At 60.7% G+C, this 26919-nt stretch overlaps 1 protein-coding gene across 4 annotated transcripts in view; it reads right to left on the reverse strand.

Annotated features, from left to right (window-relative positions):
- Nucleotides 1–292: 292 nt before the first annotated feature.
- Nucleotides 293–26919, reverse strand: part of ACOT7 (acyl-CoA thioesterase 7) — a 94827-nt gene continuing 68200 nt past the window's right edge. For all 4 annotated transcript variants that reach the window (XM_059377405.1, XM_059377404.1, XM_059377406.1 and 1 more), the window contains exons 7-9: nucleotides 25566–25682; nucleotides 15362–15546; nucleotides 293–485 (exon numbers count right to left, since the gene is read on the reverse strand). In XM_059377405.1, the coding sequence (XP_059233388.1) occupies nucleotides 387–485; nucleotides 15362–15546; nucleotides 25566–25682 (401 nt within the window). In that variant the 3' untranslated portion in view covers nucleotides 293–386. The remainder of the gene's footprint in view (nucleotides 486–15361; nucleotides 15547–25565; nucleotides 25683–26919) is intronic.

A 26919-nucleotide genomic window follows, 5' to 3' on the forward strand; every position in this document is an offset into this window, starting at 1 on the left:
GGGCCCATGGAAGCCTCTAGCTCCCGCATCTGTGCCCACCAGGAAAGCAGCGCTCCCCTGCCCAAGAAAAACGACCACCCAGGACCAAGGTCCAGCCAAAGAGCAGCTTTATTAGTGATGCTGGGTTCTACACACGCCGTAGTGCGCGCGCGTCTTCCCGAGGGACGCCTTGGCCGCAGGGCCAACACGGGAGCGCTTACACCGGAGTCATAGAAATAAAGCTTTGGTGTGTAGGTTTTCGGGAGAGGGCACAGGTTAACACTGCAAGACGAACACTTCACACGACACCGGCTCTCAGTGTGGGTTGGGTTTTTGGCCAAGGGGGTGGGGGTGGATTCTACATGACTGGACTCTGGGGCCCCTCCGGGCCCAGCATGGGGCGGCCCCTAGGGCTGGGGCTCTGGTTGACCCTGCCGTTTTGCCTTCATCTGCAGGTACCGCCCTTTGCCTTCCTCAAAGCGCTTCTTCTCGTCCTCGGTCTCGGGCTGTGGACCACACACGGAAACAGGCACGTTAGCGAGGTCACAGAACCTGACTGTGGGCCCGAAGCCCCCTACCCCCGCCACCCCCCAGGCTCCACTGGCCACCTGGGGCTGTCTGGATGCTGGCCTCAGGACCAACTGGGAAGGAGTTCCTAGGGATGCAGCGTCACGGGTGCCCCCACGCCACCCTTCACGGCAGGTGGGATCCCAAGCCCCGCGCCTCTTTGATAATGAACTTCAGCGGGAGATGAGAGGTGGAAGAGACGGCCTAAAGCAGGGCCGGGTGTGAGGAAGGAAAGAGGTCCCTGCTGGGGACACAGAGTGTGGTCCACTCCCAGGGAATGCCAGCTGCTCAGGGTCTGCCCCAAAGGGAAGTGGGGACAAGCACTGTGCTGGCTGTGTCACCTTGGGCAGGCCACTTTATTGTAGCAGAAGCAATAGTGACTGCTTTGTGGGCAGGGAGCCCTGGACGGCGCTGATGACCAGGAAGCCGCTCCTTGGGTCCTGCTCACCCCTTCTCTATCGCATCCTTCCTCTAAGCAACCTAGAAGCCATGTCCCCATACTCGGCGGCTGGAAGGCGGGGGGGACGCAGAGCCTACTGATCAGAGGGAACTGGCCGAAGGCGGGCTTCTGCCTGCCATCCCGGCAGGATTATGAACCATGCCCCTATCACTTTTAAGAGTGGTCTGGTCTGGGGGCGCCCAGGTGGCTCAGTGGGTTAAGCATCCAACTCTTGGTTTGGGCTCCGGTCACCATCTCAGGGTAGTGAGATCGAGACCCACGCTGGGCTCCGTTCCCCAGCACGGAGTCTGCTCACGGCTTCTCACTCTCCATCTGATCCTCCCCACCCCCCCCCCCACAAAATAAAATAAAATTAAATCTATAAAGAGTGGCCTAGCCTGGCCGCTAAGGGGTGTGGCCCAGGCCCAGGTCCCTCCCTGAGGCCCCAGCCGGCCCACGCCCAAGTTCTCTCTCGCCCGCCCTGCTCAGGAATTCAGGTTTCAAGAGCTGCGCTGATTCCTCTGGGACATTTCCTTGCGATACTTCGAGGGTGTCTGAAAGCCGAAGAAACGGGGCAGTTGCCCTTCATCCACAAAGACACCAAGCCCCGGCGGCTATTTCAGGCCCAAGTGTTTTACAGGCAAATGGGCTATTGGCAAGAGAGAGAACAATCAGCCGGAGGACGTCACGTCAGTGTCAACCAAACATTTCCTCCCCCTCAGCCTTCTCAGAAACTGTTCGCTAAATGTCACCAGGTGTAAACTGTCAAAACCTTGTGGCTTGGAGCCACAAGGGTATTTAAAGAACTCGGATCACGCTCCTTCTAGTGGTTCTGGTGCCTATTTGAAGAGTCTTCGGAGCACACGTGGCCAACGGCGGCTTTCCAAGATGCTTTATTGAGGAAGGCCCTCCTGCTGTTCTGGTTCCATCGCTGGCTGACTTTTTTAAAAATGAAATTTGAGGCCATGCAATTTGACCTGAAACAGCCCAGCGAAACAAAATGTTCTCTCGGTTAGAGCGGGCGGCGCGGAGGGAGAGCGTCCTGGGGGCAGGAGGCCAGGGGCCCGTCCCTGTTGCTGAAGGCACCCCGCAAAGACAAGGCCGCGTTCTGCGGGGCCCAGCTTCTGGGCAACCCAGGCAGAGCTGCTCCCAGCTTCCGTGTGCGTAAATCACCTGGGGGGTCTTAAAATGCAGATCCTGAGGCAGGGGGTGTAGGGCCCAGGGCCTGAGACTCATTCCTAACAAGCGTCAGATGATCCGGTGCTGCTGGCCTGGGGGCCGCTCTGGGCAGCCGGGCCCTGCGGCAAACCGGGTCAAGGGCACGAGGCTGGGACAGTCTTTTTTTTTTTTTCTTTTGCTCCCTCTCCCCGTGGACCGTGCTTGGCGTGGCTGAGGGGACCTGTGGCTCCCATCCATGTGCAGCCAAAGGCCAGGGCTCAGGAGAGTGGCATGGCTGGCCCTTCTTCAGGGGGAAGGAGGGGCTGCAGCCTGTCTTCCCGCCTCCTCACAGAGCGGACCAGCTCATGGGGAATCAACGTGTTTGGGTCCTGGAGCCCAGAGACCGGCTGAGGGCGAGAGCACGGGCTGGACCACCTGCGGAGGGTCCTCCGAGCTCGCAAGGCCCAGCCCCGCCGGCGGCCGGAATTTCCATCCCTGGAGCGGGAGAAAGAGCGCAAAAGGCTTGGAAAGAAAATAATTTCTCAAAACAAGAGTGTGAGCCTGGCCTGGGCGAGGCTGCGGGGTGGACAGATGGCCACCCAGGCCGTCTGCAGAGCCCACCAAAGCCAGGGCCCGATGGAAGGGGCCTTTCTGTGTCTCCAGCCCACCAGCGTTTCTGGAAACCGGCAAACACGGGACTCACACGCGCATCTTGGTCCCCAATGCCTGGGTCCCCAGCCAAGGGCTCCCAGGGCTCCAAAAGAGCAGGGAGGGGTCCAGAGGACAGCAGTATATGGAACTGTCATCAGGGGTACCCTAGAAGATGGGCAGAAATGGCCCACCCAAGAGGCGCCTGAGTGGCTCAGTCGGTTACACATCAGCCTTCAGCCCAGGTCGTGATCCCAGGGTTCTGGGATGGAGCCCCACATCAGGCTCCCTGCTCAGTGGGGAGCCTGCTTCCGCCTACCTGCCCCACCTGCCTCTACTCCTGCTCGCTCTCTCAAATAAAGAAAATAATGTTAGAAAAAAAAGCTGATCCTGACAGTTCTAGGAGATGACTAGACTTTGGTCAGCGCCACCCACCCTCTGGAATGGGCTGGCCTGCCTTGGGCCCCCACCTCACTTCCTGGACGGGCCTCTCCATCCTGCCCCTACACCAGCCCAGCCGCCCCTCTGGAGCCAGGGTAGGGGGACAAGCCAGGCTGGTTTGAACCGGGCTCCTCTGCTTACCACTGTAGGGTTCACAGACTCTCATATATTCTACTCTATAAGAGTCCCAAAGTCCTCTCAGCTGTCCCCAACAAGACAGAGAAAGAAGACCCCCCCCAGCCTCAAGTCGGGGCCCATTTATACCAAACACGCAGAGTAAACACGTCCACGGAGACAGCACAGGTTACTGGTGCCAGGGGCTGGGAGCAGGCGGACAACTAAGGGGCGCGTGGCTTCTTTTTGGGAGGATGACAATGTTCCACAATGGACCGTGGCGATGGTTGCACAATGGTGTGAACACATGAACCCCCGCCGGCTTGGACACTGTGAACGGGGGGGCTCTACAGTCCGTCATTATATCTCAAACCCACCAGAAGTGACATGTCTCCTCACAGTTTACAGAAAGCCAGAAAGAAGGTGCAGCATGGCGGGATGCCTCCCACCCCAGACGCGGCAGAGGCAACGCTCCCCAAACCCCACCCAGGACTTTCTCTCCAGCGGCCTCCCGGGTGCCACTCTGGGCCTGGCACAGGGACCCGTCCCCGGAGCTGACGCTCCAGCCGGCAAGATGGAGGACAACAGGCAGATTATGCACGGTGGGAAAGTGACAATGACATGGCCCCAGCACAAGGTCAAACAGAGCCAGGGGTCTCGCGGGACAGGTGCCAGGGAGGCTCCACAGTGGGGAGAGCAGCGGGTGGGCTCCAAGGAACACAGAAGTCTGCAAGTCACTTGCCACCAGCAACGGCTGCTGTCCTCCCCGTCAGGTCAGGCAAGTAGCAGAGCCAGGCCCATTTGGCAGAGCGAGCTGCCACCTCTGTGCAGTATCCCGATCTCCCAGGTCCCTGTGGATACGAGGAGCAGACAGAGCGCCCAGGCCATCTCCAACCCCAGGCCTCAACACAGGGGCTCCAGGAGCCCGCAGGTAACACGCCGTTGGGGCGAGCACCAATCTGGATGACCTTCGGAGCCCTTTTCTCTCCGAGCAGTGCCGTGTTTACGAACAGGAGCCTGACGCTGGGTCATTGGTCCTGTAGTGGCTGTGAAGACAGTGGGGCCCCCGGCCAGGCCTCTACGGGGCAAGGAGCTGCCCAGAGTCTAGTCCAGCGGAAAGAATAGTCAGCAACAAAGAACGCCGCGCCCTCTGCTCCTTGAGAAGCACACTGAGCTGTTCGCAGCTGATGATGAGATCTGAGCTCTGCTTCCAGCGGCCCAGCGGTGGGGTGGGCAGGGGCACCCATGAGCAATACTGGGCCTGTGAGGCTAACTACAAGGGGTTCTTTCTTCTCTTTACTTTTGCATATAGTTGAACTTTTCCATCATTCAAAGGTAAAAAAAAGAAAAACCAACTAGACCCATCAGGGCAGCTGCTGGGACCCCTTCTTCCTTCCCAGGTCACAAAGGGCTTCCAGTCACATGCAGTCAGTTGAGGGGCTAAGTCCAGGGTTGGAGAAGACCTGCTCCCCGCACACCGGGCTCTAATGACCATCTACCACCTTCCTTCCGGCCAGAACACCTGTCATGTCCTGGGCTCACCCACACGGGTGACGAGATCCCCCCCAACTGCCCAGGTAAACCTCCTGCAGGGATCAGCCCAGAGCCTCCTGCACCTTCTCCCACGTGGGCTGTGCCCAAGGCATGGACGTGGGGTTAGGGACGAGGAAGTTCTCTGGGCAAAGGCTCGCAGGGAGTGGCCTGATGCATGCCAGGACCACGTCTGCCCGTTGGAGTCTACACGACAACCCAGGGGGAGCTCTGAAGTCACCAGTTTCTTTCTCCCGATGAGGACATGAAGCGCAGACACAGCTAGGGACTTGCCCAGGTGGCAGCTGGTCCGAAGCACAGCCTCAACTCAGGCCTGGGCGCTGCTGCTGGTCCGACTCATTCCATGCCAATGGGCTCTGGCTGGCAGGCTTAGCAGTGGGCAGAGGGGTGATGGCGACCCCTGCCGTGTGGTCCTGGTGAACGGGCTGGGCCTGCCCTCCCAGAACAAGCCTGGAGCCCACCTGGACTTGCAACGGCTCAGCCCCTGGGCCCAAGCCCCCGGGAATGAAGGTGTCCCCTCCTGTTGGCGCCGCCTGCCAGGGGCCCAGGGTCAGGGGTGCTCTCCTATCCCAGCCCCTCACTCCGGCCTTGGAGCTATCCGCCTCTCCAAGGAGCTTCTCGAGTCCTAGCGGAGAAGGGCAGATGTGCCTGGCCTCTCCTGTGTGGCTCAGGTGCCAACGATTGGTCGCTCCCGTGAGCGTGACACCGGGGGCTGTTGGAGCCTGGTTTACAGAGACCCTGCCAGCAGCCAGGTGTCCTCCAGGTTCCACAGACTTGAGCAGACATGCCCCCCCCCCCCCCGCCTTCTGTTACATTTCGGGGAAGTCAGCGTTGGGGCCCCATCAGCCCCAGGCTTTCCCCTGATGCATGAGACACGCTCTTGCTAGCCTAGCCCGTCAAGGTCAAGAGAGAGCGGCCGGCAGGAGGGTTCGTCTGCGCAGCACGTCAGAGTCTGGGAGCCAGCGCCGCCGGGTCCTGCTCAGGGCCAGGCCTCAGGTGGCGAGCAAGGCACAAGCACCAGTCCTAAGGAGGCGCTCCCCCAGCCCCGGGGTGGTGCAGGTCACACCTAGCGAGCCACCCCTCGTCCCACGTGGCTGTGACAGTTCCGTCCAACATGGCTTTCTGGGGCTCATCCTCCGGTCAGGCCTGAGGCCCGGCCTCCACCAGGTTACCCCAGGACAACTGCAGCCATTTGCCCCACAGTGGCCAACAGGCCACCAGGGGCTCTAGAAGCTTCTCTCACTGGCTCAGTCCATGCGTGAGCTGACGGGGGGCCGAGTCCAAAGTGCAAGTGACTCTGGTCTACGCTGCCAACACAGACACAGTAAATTCTAGCGCCACTCGGCAGAGGGAGAAGCCACGCCCAGTGCCAACGTTTGTTCGTTCGAGATTCTACAGCTAGCTCCGCGGACAAGAGCTCACACCGCCTCATGCCGGACATGGAGGCAGCCGGCCAGCCGCGGGAAGACAAGGCCCTTGCAAAGCCTCCGACGAAGGAGCCAGCTGAGGGTTCATTTTTCTGGTCTCGGGATGACGGCTCATGCTGAATGTTCTGGGCTCCATGAGCCCCACCCGGCCCAGGAACAGGGTTTGGTTGACACCGGGGCCACTGAGCACCCACCCCCTGCAGACAGCAGCAGGCAAGGCAGCGTCTCGGCCTCCGCGGGCACAGTCCCTGCCCTGCGGGCTGCGGGACACTGTGAGTTCCGACCGACCCACGGCCCTCCCCGCCAAGTGACTAAGCGGGGCCACCCCTTCCCTGCCGGGTGTGAAGCTGACGGAGCCAGACAGATGGCTGCCTGCACACGGTCCCCACCCACGGCCCAGCTGCTGCCTCCCGCCTCCCGTCTCCCTCCACCCGGCTAAGTAAATAAATACAGAAGTTGTTGGCTGTGGCTGTTTTTAATGGAGGGCTGAGGGTGCTGGGGGGAAGGAAAAAGCTCCTCCACGGGAAATCGCATATGCTTTCGGGTGCCCGGGGCTGTTGGCAGGGCAGGGGGCTCTGGACCACAGGCCAGTGTCTTTTGATGGCCTGAGCGCTCGCTCGCACCCTCTGTGGGGCGGGGGTGGGGACACGGACCCTGGCGCACCGCTTCCCACGGGCACGAGGAAGGGACGTGGAGGGGTGGCAAGGAACGCAGGCTCTGGGCTTCAGCCGTGTGGCCTCAGGGCTGGCCCCCCTTCCCAGGGCAAGGCGTTTTCGGACGTGCACAGCAGTCAGGCCACGTGTGCACGCGTGTGCGCCCAGGACACGTTCATGCTACACACAGCCTCAGAGACAGACTCCGGTCTGCGCACCGGCCGTGCGGCCCAGGGAGGAGGGCTTCCCCGGGGGTCCCTGTCAGGGAGCTGGGCCTCTGCCACCTCACCCCCAGCCACAGAGACCCCGGGGTCAGAAGCGCCCCGCCCCCTCTGCTGCGGCGGCTGCAGGGGCCTCGCATGGGCGGCCCCTCCCTCCCCCCTCCGGCTCCCCCTGCCAGCTGCTGTCTCCCGGGCTCCCTGCCCCTGGAGGGAAGCCCGTGGCTCGCAGAGCCCACAGTACAGACAAGATGTTTCCCAGTTTGCATCTTCTGTGCTGCGAGAACACACATTTGGGACTTGGCGCAGAGGCGAGTGACTAAGCCCCACGCTCCGCAGAATCAATAGCTTGCCCTTTTTGTGATTAACGAAGGCTGGTGCGAAGAGGGTTTCCCGTCGTGACAGAACAGCTTCCTGCGGGCCGCAGGGACACAGACATTCTTAATTAGGAAACCGCGTGCGCCCTCTCTAGTCTTCATAACGTGAGACAGGAGGGGCCTCGGGACAATTGTGCCGGCAATTAGGATGTCTTCTGATGACTGGGGCCATTCCACGCGGCCTGGCAGGGACAAGCTTGGCATCCGGGAGCCCTCGTCTGGCAAGCAGCTGTGTCCCCAGAGCGGGGCTCCACCGGTGACTGCGACCTCGGTGGGTGGGGCCGGGCACCTGGGAAGCCGCTCACCACCTGCCCGAGGCACACACCAGAGGGCTCATGGTGGCCGCTCCAACAGTGAGATCACTGTGGAACTGATCTGCTGTGTGGCCGTGGACGCCCCTAGGAGAGGCTGGCAGGAGGCTGAGGGGGCGGCAGGGAGCGCGGGGGGCTGGGGAAAGGCAGCGCAGGGTGATGGTCTCCGGTAGAGAAGGTGAAACAGGACTCAGCCCTGCTGGGTGGCCCTCTCAGCAGCTTCTCCCAAGGAGTCGGGGGTGAGGGTGGGTCACAGCACGTGCTCCTGGGAGCACCCCGCCACACCCCGTACAGGGACAAAGATCGTAACCGCCACATGCTGAGGGCGGGCCTGGCCAGGACCTGCCCTCACTTGAGCCCCCCACCCTGTGTGAGGGCGCACTGTGCGTCGAGTCCGTCTTTCCTGTCCTGGGTCTGAAGCCGCACTGTGCCTGGGACACAGCGAGGACTCAGGGGACATTTGCTGAATGAACAGATGATCAAACCAACGGATGATCAAACCAAACAAATTGGTGTGGTCTTTGTGCTAAAGCTTCAAAACCAGCAGTTTTGCTCAATGGACACACGGTTAGGCACCGCCTGTCCCCAGCGAGTCCAGAGCTCAGCCCATTCGAGGTCTCCCCAGGAGCCTGCTGCGGTGACACAGGCATGGCTGGGAGCGGCCCACACACCAAGGCAGGGATAAAGCCCCAGCAGAAGCACTTCCTGTCCTGCTGGCAGAGCTGACACGCTCCCGTCTGTGTCCACATGCGCGTGCGTGTGTGTGCGGGGAGGCTCTTCCGCCTCCTTCTGGTCACTGTGGGGGTTCCCGGGGCCTGTTTCTTCCCTGCACTTTTGACTACACTTTGAGTACCATGTCCCTGGATTCAAAGGGTCTTTGCCACGGGACTTTGCAGAGAAAGCACGGTGCCACTGAGCAACGGTGTTTTCGTCCGTGTTCAGGGTAGGCAGCGCCGCCTTCTGCCCCAGCACAGCCCGGGCAGGAGGGTGCCCGGCTGCGAGCCCCGGGCTGGGTCCCCACAACCTGCACAGGCCTCTCCCCTTATGACCGTGCAGGGTGACCACGGCAGAACTGGGGCGCCCTGACCAGCTGGGATCCCCTTTTCCGCTGCACCTTCTGCAAGTCTCAGCCACGGGCCCCCCCTCCTGCAGCCGCCTTCCAGACACCACGCAGGGTCAGGCCTAGCAGGCCGCTCGGAGCGCCTGCTGCTGGGTTGTCCCGCTTTACAGAAATTAGAATAGCAAGGGCGCATCAGGATTTGAAAACGCGGCCATGAAGCAACCAGACAGGTTGTTCATGAGTAGAACCTGCCAGCATTTTAACAGGAAAATGTGTATCGTTGGTGCCATGGGCCTTCCCCCTTATGGACGTGAACCGGGTGGGGTCTCCAGAGCACGGGCTGTACCAGCGAGAAAGGCCGTTACCCAGCGGTCAGGGACACAGCCGAGTGTCCAGGGACACGTGCAGGCAGGGGCTGCACCCCGTCACCCACCTCCCCTGGGGCACCCACACCCCCAATTCTCACCAGACACTAAAGTTCCCAGCACGAACCACTCAGCTGACAGGAGCATTTCCCATCACGAGACAGACTTTCTGTGAAGCACCCAGAACCGAGGGAGAGAACGGAACACTGGGTCAAGAAGCTTCACGAACAGTCTCATCCTGGACTCACCCCTGTGCAGGGCGGCATGGAGGGGCGGCAGGGAGCACGGCTCCTGTCGGTCGTGCGGCTTCTCACACCCTTCCAGAAGCGGCATCAACCGTGTTGCACCACAGCGCATCTGAGTTTCTCAAGTTAGGAAATCATTCTGGCCCGCCGACACATCTCCCCATGCTGGGGACCCCGGCCATGACAAGCCCTGCGTAGGGACGCGCTGTCTTACAAGCTGGGGGCGTAGCTCCTCTTGCCACGGTGGCTGTGCAGAACAGGCCTGGCCACGGTCAGCAGAGTGGCAGTCTCCTTGGTGACTGAGGAACGGGGCCATCTGGAGGACCCTAGCCTCTGCCTTGCCACATGTCTGGGCTCAGGCATGGGTCCAGAGAAGCGGGGGACTGGTGGCTGGTGAGAGGCCCGGGATGGCTCCAGTGGGGAAACTGAGGCTCAGGGTCCCACACTTGGTCCCCTGGACCAGAGTTAGCCATCTGGTTGCCTGTCTGTGGGATGGGAACCCTCTCCCCTGCTTCCCCAGGCCAGATCCAATAGCACAGGGGAAGTAGGTCAGCATTCCATGGACACCCCAGCTCCTTAGGACCAGACTGTGGTCACTATGCGTACCTGGGACACCCACCCCACTGTCCCTTACCAAGTGAGAGGGAATGGCCATGCATGTGCACGGGGCTAGGCGGGCACCCCCGGGCATCTGGAGTGGGTGCTCAGTAAGTGTGAAAATAACGTGCCTTCCACACATGCGTTCTCACGGTGCTCCGTGTGGAGCTCACGGGCTGGGGTGGGCCTCGCGCGAGGACAGAGGGGCGGCTGCAGCCCTGATTTCCTCGCCACCTCCCATTTTAACTAGAAAATACTTCCAGACCATTTCATTGGCTGAGATGGAGGCCTCTGGGTCTAGGCCCTGGTCTAGCCAGAGATGGGTGTCTATAAGCACTGGCCAAAACACTCTGTGACCAAGACCCTCCATGATGGGGCAGGCTCACTGTGGTTTGGGTTTCCCGGGAGCAGAGCATTCCTGTTTCGGCGACACTACCCCTGCTGCTGCCCCGACGTGGGCCTCAGTTCACAGGGGCAAACATTCCTTTTCCAAAAGATCCACAAAGTAATGACGAGCTTAAACCCTGTACCGCCTACAAGCCTGGGATGGGCTCCAGGCTTCCCCCTCAGCCCAAGGGGCCCTGTGTGGACCCACATCGCCCTCACAGGGGCCCAGGACCCCTGCACTGCGGGTGCCTCCGTCCTCACACGTCCCCCAGGTGGCCCTCTGGGGCGGTGGCACCCAGGACTCAGCCAGGGCATGGGAGGCAGGTGGGCGCCCAGAACAGTGCCGACTCCGTCTTTAACACACACAATGTGGTCCTCACGCCCCTGGACATGAAAAGGGGCTAGAAAAAGTCACCCACAGGGCGTTCCAGGACCAACCTGAGACCCTGGAGGTGTCCACCCTGTCTCTGCACTGGCCCCCTTTTGAGCCGTGCTCAGCGAAATCCGGGGCGTGTTTCTACCCCCCAGGTCAGAGGTCATGGCCGCAGAAAGGCCTTCAGAGAGAGGCAGGGCAGCTGGGGGGCCTGGGCCTGCTGTCTGGACCAGTAGCCTGGCTCCATGCTCCGCACTTGCTTCTTCACTGATTAGCCTGGAAAGTGCCAGCAGCTGCTGGCCTCGGCACAGCCTCCCCAACATAAAATATTCATCAAGAAAAACTCCAAACAGCAACGCTGCCTTCCGTGTCAGCCAGGCCCTGGGGATGGAAGCTAAAAATAGGCAGGAGGTAGAAAATTGCTGACAACGGGGAGCGGGGAGGGGAGGAGGGCTGAGCGCCCCCCACGGGCACAGGCACGCTGGCGGTGGGGAGCCCGAGTGTGCTTGGGGGGGACAGATGGTGTCCAACGGGCAGTCCTCAAGGGAGTATATGCACAGGATGAGCCAAAAACCTCTCTGGGGAGCTGCCCACCCTCCCTGCCAGAGGCTGGGCCCCAGGCCACCTCCACGAGGAATCAAAGACCATCTTTAATTAGCACGCCGGAACAGCCCGGATCAGCGTGTAGCCGGCCGCCAGGAAGACATGGCCGTCGCTAACGGCCGGCCCCTCAAACCTAGGGATTCAGCCACTGTCCCCTTCACTCAGGCAGGTATCTTGCCCCACCTGCCAGGCACCAGCACCCCCTTCCTCTGGGCTGGCCCTCCACCTGTGGCCCACATCACAGGTTTCTAGAAAGGGGGCAGGCACATAGACTGGCCCAGACCCAGGGCTGCTTTCCGCCTCTGTGAAGGTCATGGGTACCACCACTAAGGCCTCCTGGCCCGCAGGCACTGTCCACAGGAGGCCGGATCCCTGGCTCCTGGCTGCAGCACTGGCCTCGCCAGCAGGCTGAGTTCCGGGGTGCATGCTGGCCGTGGGCAGCCCACAGCAGCTGCTGGGCTCCTGGACAGGCGAGCACAGCTCAGCTACGGAGAGCAGTTTGGACCTGGCCAGAAAACCCTGTCAGTTCACAGTTACTCAGAATGAGCCTTTGCGCAATGAAGATGGTCTGACTCCTCGGCTGCGCTTGCTCTCGTACCCACGTGGGGAGCCCTGCAGGCCTCTGGCCCCCTCAGCTGACAGCAGAGGAAAGGCCCCTGTGGTCAGGAGGCTGGGTCCCGGGGCTGGGCCTGGCCAGGATCAGTGGGGTGGCCTCTGGTGTGTCCCTGCCCCCTCCTCTCCCTGTTCGGGTGACCAGCTCCAGCCCCAGACCTCCCGAGTCCCTGGTTCCTCTGACCCAGATGGTCTCTGGGAAACGGCTCCCCTGTCCCCAACACCAGGCCCCGCTCGAACAAGTGGTCTGTGCGGTCCTCCTCGGAAGGAGCCTCCTTAGGCAGCAACAACTCTCCCAGGGGAGGCCGACCCCTCACCTCCTGCTTCTTCCCTCAGGACTCTCCCCAGCGTCTCACACGGTCCCTTGTCCCCACTTGCTTACTGGCTCCCTCCAGGAGGGCGTCAGCTCCAGCGGGAGGGCTCCCCAAAGCACAGCAAACAGCAGCAGATGAGTGTGGCGCTCCCAGACATGTAAAGTAGCCCCCAGAGCCCTCAGCCACCCCTCGCAGCAGGCACTCCACTAGGGCTGTCCCCGTGGTACAGATGAGGAAACAGAGGCACCCCAGAAGAGTGAGCTTAGGACCACAAAGTCCTGCACCAGTGCCCTGACCAGACCGCAGGCGGCAGGATGACAGCACGTGTGAGCGTGACAGTGGGGTGTGTGTGTTAGGATTAGAGTCCCTGGGTGCTCAGGGACATGCAGTTGCCGACTGTCCAGCAGCAGGACACTGGGCAGTGTGGAGGAGGAATGTGGCTGGAGAGGCCAGCAAGCCCATCAGCCACCCACGGGCATTTTCCTGAGCCCCACTCTGTGCTGGGTATCCTGGGATCACATGATGGGCCGGATGTACCAGAGGCTTGGAGGTGGTGCTGGCTGCTGGGAGATGGTCTGGGGACAGAGAGTTGCTGGGCAGTGGTCGGGGCCAGGCTTTACCTCCAGTGTGGAGGGAAGGTCATCTAAGGACGAGCTAGCTGAGAAACAGTGAAAGGACCTGGCTCCACAACGGTCTGAGGGAAGGCGTCCAGGCAGACAGACAGTGTGTACAAAGGTCCTGAGGCAGGAACAAGTCTGGGACTTGAGGCCAGAGAAGCCAGCGTCACAGGACCCTATGCTGAGGGCACAGAGGCTGTTGAGCAGATTAGGTGGGAGAGGGAGAAAACCTGATTCAGTTTTAAACAAGCTCCCTGGGTTCTAGTGTGGTGTCAGGTGGAGGGCAGCTGGCCTGGGGCCATACCGGTTGGGGCTGAGCAGTGACCCAGGCAGCCATGCGGCATAGGGACAGTGGGTGTGGGGGCTGAGCAAGAGGGGAGAGAGGAGCCAGGCACGTTCCCAGGCTCACTGAGAGAGGGAACCCGTGAGGACCAGTGGGATTTTCTAAGGAAAGACAACGAGTTCAACTCAGGACAAATCACGTTTGAGATGCGTGCTGGGACCCCACGGGGAGAGGCAGGGCTGGCAAAACTGATCGGGGCCTGAGCAGTGAACGCAGAACAAAGCTCGTGGCATGCGGCCTGGACCCCACCACCCGAGGAGGAGGGAAGGGCGCGGCAGGCGGCCATCAGGGCCTGGTGTTTTGGGGTCATGGATTGACCATCTGGACACTGCGGTCCTATGCCAAGGGAGCACGGGCTCCACTGAGGCCTGGGGCATCACGCCAGGCTGGCGAGGCAAAGGCGCAGAGCGTGCTTGGATCGGGCCGCGCTGCTGGAGCCCAGAGGCCAACGAGAACAGGGAGCAAGTATTTGCCTGTGTGAGACAGAATTCAGCATTCGGGATGGGGCACTGTGACAGTATGGAAGACGGGACAAGGGTCCAGGAGAGAAGTGGGGAAAGCCTGTGTTTGAGGACCACAAGAAGCAGGTGAGGTTCTGAGAAGTGACCCAAGACCCAGAGGCAGGTGCTACAAAGGTCAAGGCCTGGCGGTCAGGGGGAACAGACACACATCGGCCAAGGGGACAGGATGGGGGCGGAGCCATCCTGCCAAGGCTGCGGGACTGCGGGTCAGCATATGGGACGCACACCCACCCCTAGTCCTCACACTCAGGCAAGGCAGGTCGGAGGGCTGTGTGGGGCTCCCTGCCTTGGGGGGTAGCTGGGGGTACAGCTCTGACGGGGGCTGAGGGAAGCGGCACGTGGGAGAGAAGTGAGGTCTTCCCTGCGGCCTGCCTGTCGAAGGTTCTCGGTGCCTGCTCTCCTCCTGCTGGAGACTCAGGCTCTCCCTGGGGCGCAGCGGGAGCGGCAGGGGGCCACAAAGCGCCAGCTGCTTGAGAGAGGCGCCCCCGGCCCCGGCCACTCTGCCCGCTCCCCCTCACCCCCCGGAGGGTGGGGAGCTCTGACTGCAGCCCCAGGAGAGCTGCCTCTAGCGACAGGATCGGGAGCCATCAGGAGTGGCCCGAGCCACCCCAGGTCATGCACTGAACCTGAGCCTGGGCTCCCAGGACGGGGTACATGACCCTCCACAGGGGCCTCAGCCCTGTTGACCTGAGGGGTCCTTGCCAGGTGACAGGGGAGCCAGCAGTGGGGGCCCCACTCCCCAGGGCCGGGGTGGCTCTGGCTGTGGGGAGCAGCAGGAGGCAGGCTGCTAGTGTCTGGACAAGGTCCAGGAGGGACACCTCTGCGACCGGCACTGGTAAGGGGTGTGAGGCTTCCAGTAGAACCATCACTGGCCTCGGGGGAGACCTGTAAACCGCGAGCACACATGCGTGCATTCCTTCCGCAGTCCCCGATACCTTCCAGCCAAGCACCCTGCCCACTCACCCCCCTTCCCCATCGCCCACTCTGAACCTCGGCTGCCTCTGGCTCCCTGACTCTCCTCGACTCTCCCTACGTCCAGCACTTGTCAGACTGCTGGGATTCCAGGCCCGGGACCCTGCGGTGGCAGCAACCACTGGGTCCCCGATGCCCAGCCTCATGCTGTCGGGGTCTGGCTCAGTCCCCATCAGGCAGGACACTCAGGCCAAGGCTTCTTGAGAACCCAGCCCTCGGGAGGGTCCTCAGCCCCATTTTAGCTTTTACACACGGCGCCAGGGGTCCCTGGGCCCTGTACTCAGCCTTGAGAGAGAAGCCCCAGAGCAAGGAGCTGGTGAGGACGGCCCTCTTGCCCTGTCGGCCCGGTCTGACCTCACAGCCCCCAGGGGAAGGCCTTCGCGTTTGAGGGGCAGGGCAGCCAAGGTCACCGAGGCAGGGAGCGGCCAGGCCGGGGCCCTGCCCCCCACAAGGACGGGCGCTCACTCACCACGAGCTGGGGCACGGGCAGCGACTTGCCCTCCTGGCTCAGGGACACGTAGGTGAAGAAGGCACTGGCCGCCCGGTAGCGCTTCTGTGAGTTGTCCACCACGGGGTCGGCGTCCACCAGGACCTCGATCTCCATGGACTTGTTGCTCGTGAAGGTCATGCGGCCAGAGATGGTGATGACGCAGCCTGCGGAACACGCACAGCCGGTTAGCGGGGCGCCGAGGGAGGGGTGGGGAAGGCCACAGGCAGCCGTGTCCCAGAGGGCGTTAAGAGACACGGGGTTAGGCAGCATCTAACAACTACGCGGACACGGAAATGGCAAGCTCTCGCCACGCCTCGTTATGGTGCCTAAAGGCTCACCTGCCTCCGGAGCAGGCGTTTGCTTTCGGTGTTCACGTGATCACTCGGAGTGGTGGCTGTCACCTGGCCCCCTGCCTCCTGGGAGGGGCAGCCCGCAACCTGCTTTCAGGCAGCTGCGGGGTGAGCTGGCTCTGTCCCTCTGAAATCACGTTAAGGCCACGCCGGCCCACACTGTCCACCCTGTGACCTTATTTGTGCCCGGTACCGTCCCAGCTCCCTGGCTGTTCCTGCTGCTGGTCTGACGCTTGGGCACTTGCAAGGGCCGGGGGTCCCGCTGACTGTGGTCCCACTGCGCGCCCTTCAGCCCCCCCCCCCCCCCCACCCTTGTGTCCTATGAGACTGCGTCTGTGCCGTCTGGCTCTGTCTCTTCAGCGGCTTGCTCACGGGACCAGAGCTGTCCTGGGAGTTGCCCTGCCACACAGCTGAGGCCCTGACCTTGGTCGAGTCCCCAGGTGCTCACCACCTGCCTAGACTGGCAAGGTTTCCCTTGTTGATCACGATTCAGAGTCCTAGATTCCCACAACACTGTCCCCACTGTCCCTCTCCCTCTCAAACTCAACCGAACCCCCCTGTCCTCCCCGTGGCCCTTGGGTCAGGACTACGCACCCTGGCAGCTTCCCAACCTGGAGCGCCCCCACTCCCCGCTCACGGGCTCCCGTCTGCCAGCCTTGGCCCTTCCTTGCCTTGCTGCCTTTCCGTCACGGAGCCCAGTGTTCTTCTACACAGACTGGACTTGCCTCCCAGGGTGACCACGGGGAAGACACGAGATGAGCCAGGTGTTAGCACAGGGCCCACTGGAGGAAGGCTCTCAGCACGGTCATTATCATCACCGATGGATTGGTTCCGGACCATAAGGCAGCACCGAGCCTCAGGACTTCCAGGGTGGAGAAGCTGACACCCGGCTGCACCCCCAACGATGAGTGGCCAGAACGGCTCCCCCAGCCCCTGTCCCCAGCATGGCCTCATTCCAGGCTGGGTTCAAGGCAATCCCTGTCCAAGCCTGGCACATGATGCTGAGTCCCACTCCCCGGAACCAGGGCTGGCTGTGGGGACATTTTAACAATCCTGGGAACCTTGACGTCCGAGCTCCAAGGACACAGGCACAAGACACGTTTAAAGACCCAGGAGGACAGAAAGTCAAGACAGCATGGGGACTGTTAGAGGTGAGTGTGTGGGCAGGCCAGAAGCAGGGGGGTTATTCCATGTTACAGAGTTCCAGAACGTTCCATGCCACATTCAATTTCATACTTACAGGGAGTGCTTCAAGTCCTGCACAGCCACTTCCGGGAGGGAAGGCCACACGGTCAGTGCTGGGGGCATTATGGGAGCTCTACGAGGACAGAGTCTCGAACAAAACACCCAGCACACATGAGTGTGTCCCGAGTCCTGCTGCCCCGTGAGACTCTGCCTGCGTGACCCACAGGAGCAGCCCCTCACGGGCTCACCAGCCTCTGCCGGAGTTATTACGGGCGGCTCGGCACCCGGGGCAGGAGGAGGACGCGCAAACCCATCTCCCTGCATCCTTCCTGTCATCGTGTCTCTACCCCCGGAGAACCTGTGATGGCCACGGGGGCTCTCCTAGAGGAAGAGATCAATGCTGCTTCTGGTTCAGGGGTCAGGACACTCCTGAAGTGCTCTGTGGTCCCCAAGTTGGAGGCTCTGTTTGGAATGACCTTGTGGGCGCACCTACGTTTGGAAGCGAGGACACACCCCAGGCGTGTGGATGCCTTGCCGGAAGGCAGCACACTGGCCCGGCCATCCTAGTCACCCCACCCAGCCGGGCGGCCCCGGGCTCCACCTGCTCACCGCCTGTGACTGCCGCTCCGATCTCACGAGCCCAGGGGTCAGCAGGGGCAGGTGCTCACCGCCCAGAGGGTGGTGAGGACAGTGGCCCACACATGCGCGGTTCTGGTGGACAGAACTTGCTCCAAAGCTCAGCTGGGACTGGCTCCCCCTTCCTGGCTCCCCCTTCCTGCCAATTCCTTGAGGCTGGGGCGGTGATTTCTCTGGGGACTAAAGCCTAACCAGAGGCCAGCAGGCCCCTTCCCCATGCAGGGGTGGGGCAAGGCCATCAACATGGCTCACTGGGGAGCATGGGGCTTGGACACAAGGCCGGAGGCAGGATGCCCAGAGATCTCATGGGGATGGGGAGTCAGGCTCCTTCCCAGAGTTTGGCTCATTCCATCCCAGGTATAGGGGCAGAATCATAGGAAGGGCGTGCCAGGCCTACCCCCACCCTCGCCTGGGACACTGGGACATCATGTGAGACAGGGAAGGACCGCAGCGCGGGCCGGCCTGTGTTCACGTTCACTTCCGTTATTACGGGAACTGCAGACAGGGGAACGGGAACTGCGAGACACGGTCCCCTTTGTGGGGGACAGCGGAGGCAGAGTCGTCCAAAGTGCTGAGACACTGCCTGGGGACTTTCCCACTAGGTCACACATCCAAATCCAGCCAGAGGATCCGGCATGACGAGTTTAGGGGGGAAAATGGCCACTGTCATTGGCGCTAGGAGCCACAAGCCCACCAGGACAGGCTCCGGGTGTCAGGCCACCCTCCCGGCCAGGGGTGGTGGGGGAGTTCAGGAGGGGGCACCAGTTCTCTGAGCTGCTAAAGTGGGAACAGAAAGATATTCCCCACCGAGTGTCTCCATGAAAGGCAGGTTCTTGGAGCGGCCCCGAGATGGCCCGCAGCCCAGGCTACAGGGCTCTGAGGAGGACCTCGCGTTCCGCGGGCTCCGGAGCACACTGGGCAGGTGGCCAGCCAGGACCCACACTGGGCTTTGGCTTCCTCACCTGAAAATAGGCACAGGAAGTAGCTCAGGGAGGTTGTGAGGAACGGTGAGCCTCCAAATGTGGCCACGTGGAGGTCACTTGCCTACATTAATTTTGTTACGTGGACGTGAAGCCCAGGACAGAAATTTCTGGTAAGGTCTGAGTGCCCTTCTGTTTAACAGCCCTCCAGGAAAAGCCCCCTTAAGCTAAGGGGAGACTGAGCCCACACAGCGCTCTTGGGGGTCTCTGGGTGCAGAATTACACCAACATGGTAATAAGTAACGTTTAAAGCAGATCACATTTTCCTTCTTCTGTAGCAAGCGTGTGTATACCCTGGCCAGGAGTCTGCTTCTAGTGTCATCTACATGACTCAGAAGGGCTACACCATGCACGAGGGAGACTTTACATTTTCAGCTTGTGAGGAACACAGGGTAGCAAAGCATTAAAAACCCTGCCCGTTCTTCCTGGGTCCCAGTTGATTAGCACCTGTGCCAGATTGGACGCCGAAACATGACCACAGCGGTCGTGGTCCCCGCACAGGGAGGCCAGGGCTGCGGCTCAGCTCGCCCAGCATGTGAGCGAGGTCTGAGAGGCCGGGACTCAGGACTCCAGGACCTAAGTACCCTCTGGACCCGACCTCCAGCGCTCACTACCCCAAGGCCTCACTGTGAATCCCCTGGGGCCTCAGAGGTGCTGGGTTCGAGCAGCTGAGGGGCTTCGGGCAGACTGAGGGGCATCTCCTTGCCACGCCTCCCTGTGCGGGACCCACCAGCGTTGAGCTACTTGTTGCTCTCCTGTGCTCTCTGCGAGGGTCCTGTCTACAGAGCGTTAGGAGAAGACACAGGGCTGGGAGAAGGCAGTGCTCAGAACTGGTCTGGAGCTCTACCTGCCTGTGTCGAGTGGAATTAACAGACCGCGACAGCCGGGGAAGCAACAGCCACCAGAGCTGTCCATGTCCTCATCCCCTGCCCCTAGGGGTTTAGTGGCCTTGCGTGGCAAAGGGGCTTTACAGATGTGGTTCTAAGGGGGCGACTGGCCTGGACTATCCAAGTGGGCCCAGCGTCGTCACGAGGGTTGGAGACACCCCATCTCGCCGGCTCTGGAGACGGAGGAGGGTCCGCAAGCCGAGGGGGCAGGCGGCCTCTAGAAGGCGGAACAGGCAAGCAGGGATTCTTCCCTACAGTCTCCAGAACGGCCCCCGACTTCAGTCCAGTGAGACCCGGGTCAGACTTCCGACCTCCAGAACTGAGACAGCAAATCTGTGTCGTTTCCGCCATGAGGTTTCTGGTAAACTGTCATGGCAGCCCTAGAAAACCCACACACCTACCCGGGCTGCTGCAGCACCGGGTGACTTTGATGCAGTCTCATGGAGGCTGCTGCCAACGCAGCGTCATAAGTGACTGCAGAATCAGAACGCTACTTTACAAACCTTTACGTGGTTTCGTCATATGTTTCTATCGCTTCATGGGACAGTCCCGTGTTTCAAGCAGGGACTCTATGACAGTACGAGGAATCTAGAAATTTGATGCAGCTCCAAGAACCAATACACGAACCCCAAAGGCAACTGGGCCAAGGTCCCGGCCTGCCTTTTTTCCAGTGGGAAGGGTGGTCGGTGGTTCACTGTTCCATCAGGCCTGGAAATTAAAACTTGCAGTTCTCTTGCCACAAAGTATCCAACCGAGAAGAAAGGAGGCCACCGTACGTACGTCCGGTGTCTTGTAAGCTCTGCCAGTCTCCTGTCTGGGGGCTCCAACCGCTGGACGCCTAACTGACTTTGGGAGCTGGAGCTTCTGTCAAATTCCTCTTGTGAATTCCAGAAAAAAGCAGAGTCCCGTGGGTACCAGCAAGAAGCCAAGAAGCAGGCCTGTCTAGTGAACGCCATCTGGAGGCCCGAGCTTGGAGCGGGGTGCCCTGTGGCCTTGTGGGACAGCTCTGTGCCCAGCGCTGCAGGGAGCTGGGTGGTGCTGGGACCCCACTGAAGGGGGCGCTGGGGCACTAGGTTTTGTGCTGAGTGTCCACAGGACATCTAGGGTCTACGGAAGCCCCTCCCAGAGCACCAGGTGCTGGGGACGGAGTCCAGACCGTCCAGAGACCAGCGCCGCCCGGCAGACTTCCCACGATGGTGGGAAGGTCCTCTCTCTGTGCCGTGGAATACAGCAGCCACCAGCCACGTGCGGCCACTGAGTACTGGAAATGCAGGAGGTGCCACGGAGGGGCAGCATCTGCCATTCTGCTTACCTCTAATTGTGATGCAAAAAGCCACAGGTGGCCAGCAACTGGTGTGGGGGACAGCCCAGGTGGGGGCCCCCAGGCAAAGCTGATGAGATGGAGGGCACAGCCGGAGGCAGGACTAAGTAACCTCAGTGGGAAAAGGGTCCTGGGCCAAGGCCAATGCCAGAGACACGGATGGAGCGGGTCTTCCTTGGGGCTGGACTCCCCTGACGGTGAGAACTCTTAGCCATGCTTTGCACGAGGCTCGAGAAAGCCAGGAGAGTTTCGAGCCCAACGGTGTGGGCCAGCCGCCGCTCCGGCAGGTGCATAAGGATCAAGGGTGAGTGGCTGCATTCGATGGCCAGGCTACGAGCTCGTCACCCGGATGACAAGGCCTGGGCCATGGCAGTGGATGCCCGTGTCGATCGAGCCCGGTGGTGAGGAGCCGGCTGTGCGGCCCAGGGAGGTTCCAGGCGGGAGAAGTGGGGATGAGCAGGCTTCCTGCGGCTCAGGGCAGGTGCGCCGCGTGCCCCCGGAGTGGGGTGTCTCCCGGGCTGGATGGCTCGGCACTGCTCTTCCCACAGCGGCCGCGCTGCCAAGGGTTTCCGACACTAGGGACGGCTCAGTGTTGGCGTTGCAGAGAGCAGCAGCGGCGAACGCTCCTCTGAAAAGCACAGAGCTAATGAAGTAGCTTGCAGTGTCTCACGTAACACAGCCAGGAGCATTTTCTAGAAGATTCCTCACTTTCCACCCAGTCTGGGGAGAACGGCTTCTCCACACCCAGGTCCAGCTTTAAGTGTTCCTGCCTGGGCTTCCCGAGCCATGACAGCGACAGCAGCCGCATGCCAGCATTCCTGTCTTCAACGGCTGCCTGGGCCTTTCCATTTCTCATCCTGAAGGGAAACAGTCAGCAACGGGGCAAACGGCCTATGAAAGTAAGTTCAGTCTTCAGGCTTCACCAGCTTGTCCTGAGCGACACCGGGGGTCCCGGGACAGCCCAGCCCACCTCGCAGGGCTGGCCACCCCTGCTGTACCCCGCCCAGTCAGGGCCCCCATCAGGAATGCCGCCCTGTGTGCCTCTCTGAGATGCCTGGCCTCCAGAGCCATGAGACAGGATGTCTGGGGCCCGTGAAGCCCCTGGTTTTGTGGGAAGTCATTAGAGCAGCCATGGCGCACTCACAGGGATGTGGTACGTGTGCTGGCCACGCACCTGCCTTTCTGGACTTTTCCCCACCCTGTGAGATCAGCCGTCAGAGGGTGGGGAGACCCTCCCAAGAGGGGCAGTGGCCTCTTACGGTGGCACCGTCCAGGGTGGTGTGACTGAGTAGGCTGGGCACTGGCTGTGGGCTGCTGCCGCCCTGTGACCACAGCCCTGGGGTGCCCAGGGCTCAGCCGCCTGCGTGCGCCTTTCCCGTGAAAACATCATTACTTCAGGAACCGTCCTTATGCTGGTCCCATTCTACGGTCAACTTTGGGATGAGTTAGTTCGATGCCCACGAGAAGGAGGACCGCCCCGTGTGCTGTGCTGCTTCTCTGTGTCCCGAGGCCGGGCCTGTCCCCTGCCTCGTGGAGGAACGCCCTGGCTCCCTCATCAGAGAAGCCAGAGAAGCAAGGGGCTTCTCAGCTCTGCTCCAGTGGGGCTGCTCCTGGGAGTCAGGGCCTGGGGCTGTTCCTCAACCCTGACCGTACTTCTCAAAACTGGGGGTCTCCCTCCTGAGCCCCTCAGATTAACCCCTTCTCCAAGCTGGGTGCTGACTTTACGGTCGGCCCTCACGAGGGAAGGACTCACACCTGTGTGGGGAAAGGGGTGACTGGGGACAGAGAAGAGATTTTACCCACCTTACCCTTTTGCAAAAGAGAGAGTGAGCTGGTGTCTGCCGGAAGCAAGCTGTAAGGAGAGAAAACGTGCGGTGGGCGGAACAGTGCCCCACACCCCCGCGTGAGGCCGGTCAGAGCCTCTGGACGGGACCTGACTGGGAATACAGATCTTTGCGCATGCCGCTGAGTTAACGCTCTCTGGATGAAATTCTCCCGGGTTATCTGGGTGGGCCCTAAATCCTGTGACCAATGTCCTTATAAGAGGCAAAGCAACAGAGAGAAGGGAGAGGCCACATGAAGGCGGAGGGATGTTGGAGCGATGGGACCACGAGCCAGGAAATCCCCCCCCCAGAGGCTGGCCGAGGCAGGAAGGGGGGCTCCCCTAGCACCTCCAAGCGGTTCTGTCCACACCTGGATTTGGGACCTGGGGCCTCCAGACTTTGGCAGTGCAAAGGTCTGCTCTTTGAAGCCCCCAGTCTGTGGTCCCCTGTGGTGCAGCCCCAGGACACAAACACCCTCTCCAGGGCTCTCGACTTTGCCGCTGCCCCACTGCGGCCTCCAGGTCCCTTCCCGCTGGATCAGGGATGGCAGGAGTGTGGAGGCTGCATGAGAGCCCCCAGGATGGGTTTCACGGGATCTCAATAGGTTTGCATCGGAAAACTGAAGCAGAACAAGCTGGTATGTGGCCCACCAAGCCCTCGGTGAGTTTTGGGCACACTCGGGTCGCCGGCTGTCCAGAGTCCCCAGTGGGCAGGGTCACCCCAGCCTCACACTGCATGTCCCCAGAAAGGAGCAAAGCATGGGGAAGGGGGAGGAAAGGAGCCATGCCTGCAGAGCCCGGGGCCCCCCCAGAACTGGGGACATGATGGGCCCACCCTGTGCCTGCAGCAGGTGTGGCCAGCACGCTGCCAGACCCGAGACCCCACCTGGGACACCGGTGCCGGCTCCCCAGCAGAGCCATGGCCCAGAGGAGTCCCCAGCTTCACACGGGGACACTCCTCTGGAAAACAACAAATAACATGTGATAGTGTCTAACAGCGCCTGGGGGACACTGGCACAGAAATAGGCCAGACTCCATAGCTGTTAGTGTGGGCCACATCCCTTCATGTACAAAGCAAGAAGTGATCCGAGAAAGCAGAAACCCTCTCTCTGCTCACCAGGGGCTGCTGGTGAGGGGTCTGGGGCATCACAGAGTCCAGACTGGAGCTGGGATGCCAGCGAGGGGTCCTGGGGATCACAGACTCCGGGCCGGGGCTAGGATGCCCGCGAGGGGCCTGGGCAGGGACTGTGTGGGTGCAGCAGGCAGGTCTCATGGGCCACCCCTCAATCTGCCTGTTGGAGGAAACCCTCCAGAGTAGAATGTTCTGCCAGAACTACGCCTTCTGAAAATGAAGATCCTTTCTCTGTGTTTTGAAGAGGAACGTTTTAGAAACCGACAGCATCTGTCAAGGACAGCTGCTCACACGTTGCCCCAGTGACTTTCATGTTGCTAAATGGGTCCTAGAAAGGGCCCTGTCCTCCAGGAGAGTTCACCGTCTTGCCTGCGAATCAGTAATTCACACGGACCAGGAACCAACATTCTCCTTCCTCAGCTCCCCCTTGGAAGTTAATTCTGGTTGTACAAAGGATTGGGGTGAAGACTCCGGTCGTTCTCTGGGAACTTCCCTGAGCCACGCAGCACATACACTGAGCTGGCCGGCGCGGACACAGGCTCTCCAGGAAAGTCTCTTTTCCTAGTTGGCGCTTCTCAAAGGGCACTTGGGAGACACGGAACAGAGCAAGGTCCTGGAACGTGAATGCCTTTCCCACTATGGATTTTGAAGTTGTGTTTGACAATCAAGTTGTGATCGCAGGGACACGTCCAGGGAGTGGTTCTAGAAAAACAGAGGCAGGGAATCCTGGCACAGGATTCTGTCTTTCCTGAATGTTTGTTTGTGAATGTTTGTGGCACCGTGGCACTCGATACCAGAGGCCCATGGAGGACAATCCAGAACAAGACCCACTTTCCGTGGACCAGTTCTAAAATGGCGCTGAAGTCTGTGTGGCAAACACCCACCAGGTACGAAGGGTTTGTGCGAAGCAGACGGAGTGGAGCCAAACACCTTTTTCTCACCCTAAGATCGCCCAGACCCTACTAGGGCATGCTACACTTGCTCTCGATGGCCCCGGGCAGGCAGGCAGGCCTCTACCCTTCCAACGCTAGGACCCTTCCGGCCCCGTGCTGGGCGCCTTTCCCACCCGTGTTCAAGAGAGAACGTGCTGGCAGTGCTGGCCCCGCCACCTTCAAGGGTCAGGAAGGCCTTGGGGGGCTCAGGACAGACCAGTGCCACCACCACCACCCACAGCCAGGGACCGGCCTGACCCAACGGCTTTCCCAGCAAAGCTGCTTGTGAACAACGCCAGGCTCCTGCCGCAGTGACGTCACCCGAGCCCATAGCAAGAGCTCCTTGTCCCGGGCACCAAGCCTCACCGCAGAAGAACAACACACGTGGAAATCACCCTGCGTTGGGAGGGGACGGTCACTCACTTCACACCCTCAGTAGTCCCATGGGGTGGGCGTGAGGAGCTGGCCCTCTCTCCTGGGAGGCCGCCAAGTCTCTGGGACAGGTGGCGTCCCAAACCCCAGGGCTGCCTGGCTGCTGGCCCATGGGCTTCTCTGCTCGGATCCCACCGCTACTTATATCGTGGCTTATCTGTTCCTCCCCCAGAGGAAACGTGGAAGGTCTGGGGCACCGCTCACCGGAGCCGTGCTCGTAAGCTCTTTAGAGGGTTCTGTTCGTGGAGCATTTTAAGAGGGGTTGGTGGCGTTCCCCAGCAGCATAAAGGCCCCAGACACATCTGAACTGTGCGTGTTATAAGTCTGAAAAACCCAGCCCACCAATCCTAGCCTCATGGAGGCGTCAACAAGAGCAAAGCGCAAGACCGGCTTCCTGATCCTCTGGGGAGATGGGCAGACACGGGGCGCGGACCACCAGCAAGCTGGCTGAGGGAGCCAGAGCGCCAGGGGCCGCCCGGCTTCTCTCTGTACGCAGAGCCCGTTACCTTTTCTGATCTTGTCGTGGAAGTTGATGGCGTCCACGGAGGCAGTGACTATGTTGGTCTTGCAATGACGCGCAGCCACGATTCCGGCCACCTCGTCCATGAGCTTCATGGTGACACCTGCACGGAGAAGGGGCACGTGGCAGGTCAGACACGGGGAGGCCACCTCCCACCCTGGAGCCCAGTCGTCAAAGACAAAGCCCTCCCACTCCCCAGCAGCCAGGGGCGTTGCGGGGGTGACCGGGCATGGCTGACGCCCCACACGCAGGAACCTGTGCGGGAACCTGGCTTCCTTAGCAGAGTCTGCGGACAACGGACCGCAGCTGACGGTCTAGGCCACTCACGAAACGATGGTCCTTTCCCTTCCCTCTCCAGGTACCCTGCTCCCTCAGGAAGTAAGTTACAAACCCTGCCGGCATGGCCGCGTCCAAAGTCAGGTTGCAAGCGTGAGCAAGAGCGCAGAGATCAGAGCCCGCACACGCTACCAGAGCGGATGGAAACGGTGCAGCCGTTTGGAAAGAGGCGGGAGTTTCTCAAAAGGCTGAACAGAGAGTTACCTATGCCTGGCGGTTCCTCTCCTATGTGTGTACCCACGACAACTAAACACTCGTGGTCACACAAAAACTTGTACACGGATTTCATGACTGCGTTACTCACGACGAACAAATAGGGGACACGAGCCACATGCACGTCAACTGACGAGCAGACGGGGAAACGCAGCCCCTCCGTACGGTGGGATATGATCCAGCAACGAAAATGAGCAAAGCCCCAACCCACGCCGCAACCACAGAGCAGCCCCGAAAACACGCTGCTCAGGGAAGAGGCCAGGTCCTAAAGACCAGACGTTGTAGGATTCCCTTTATAAGAAAGGTCTAGAACAGGCAGAACCGTAGAAAGCAGATTAATGGTTGCCCGGCTGGGGAATGAGAGCTGATGGGTGTGGAGCTTCTCTTTGGGGGGACGAAACTGTTCTAATATTTACTGTGGTGATGGCCGTGAACCAGAATATACCGGAAATCAATCACTTGTGACAGTGTGAATTCTCGGTAAAGCCATTACATAAAACAAACACACCAGAAAAGCCAGCCCACGGCAGGCCAAGGTGATATTAAAACATCAGGCTGCAGGCGTTGGCTTTTGCTCAACTGCCCCCTTACTTTGGCGGGCTCACAACTGCACACCTGCTGGTCTCCCCACCCCAACACTGCCCCCCCAGGAAAACACATGCTACTTACTTCATATTCAAACATTTAAACCATATTTGTTATTAGGCTGAACTACATGAAATTGCCAATATTCAACCATGTTCGACCTGTAAAAGGAGCAGAGTGAGATGAACCAACCTAACAGCTATCAA

The sequence above is a fragment of the Mustela nigripes genome, chromosome 14, assembly GCF_022355385.1.
Source record: "Mustela nigripes isolate SB6536 chromosome 14, MUSNIG.SB6536, whole genome shotgun sequence".
NCBI lineage: Eukaryota > Metazoa > Chordata > Mammalia > Carnivora > Mustelidae > Mustela > Mustela nigripes.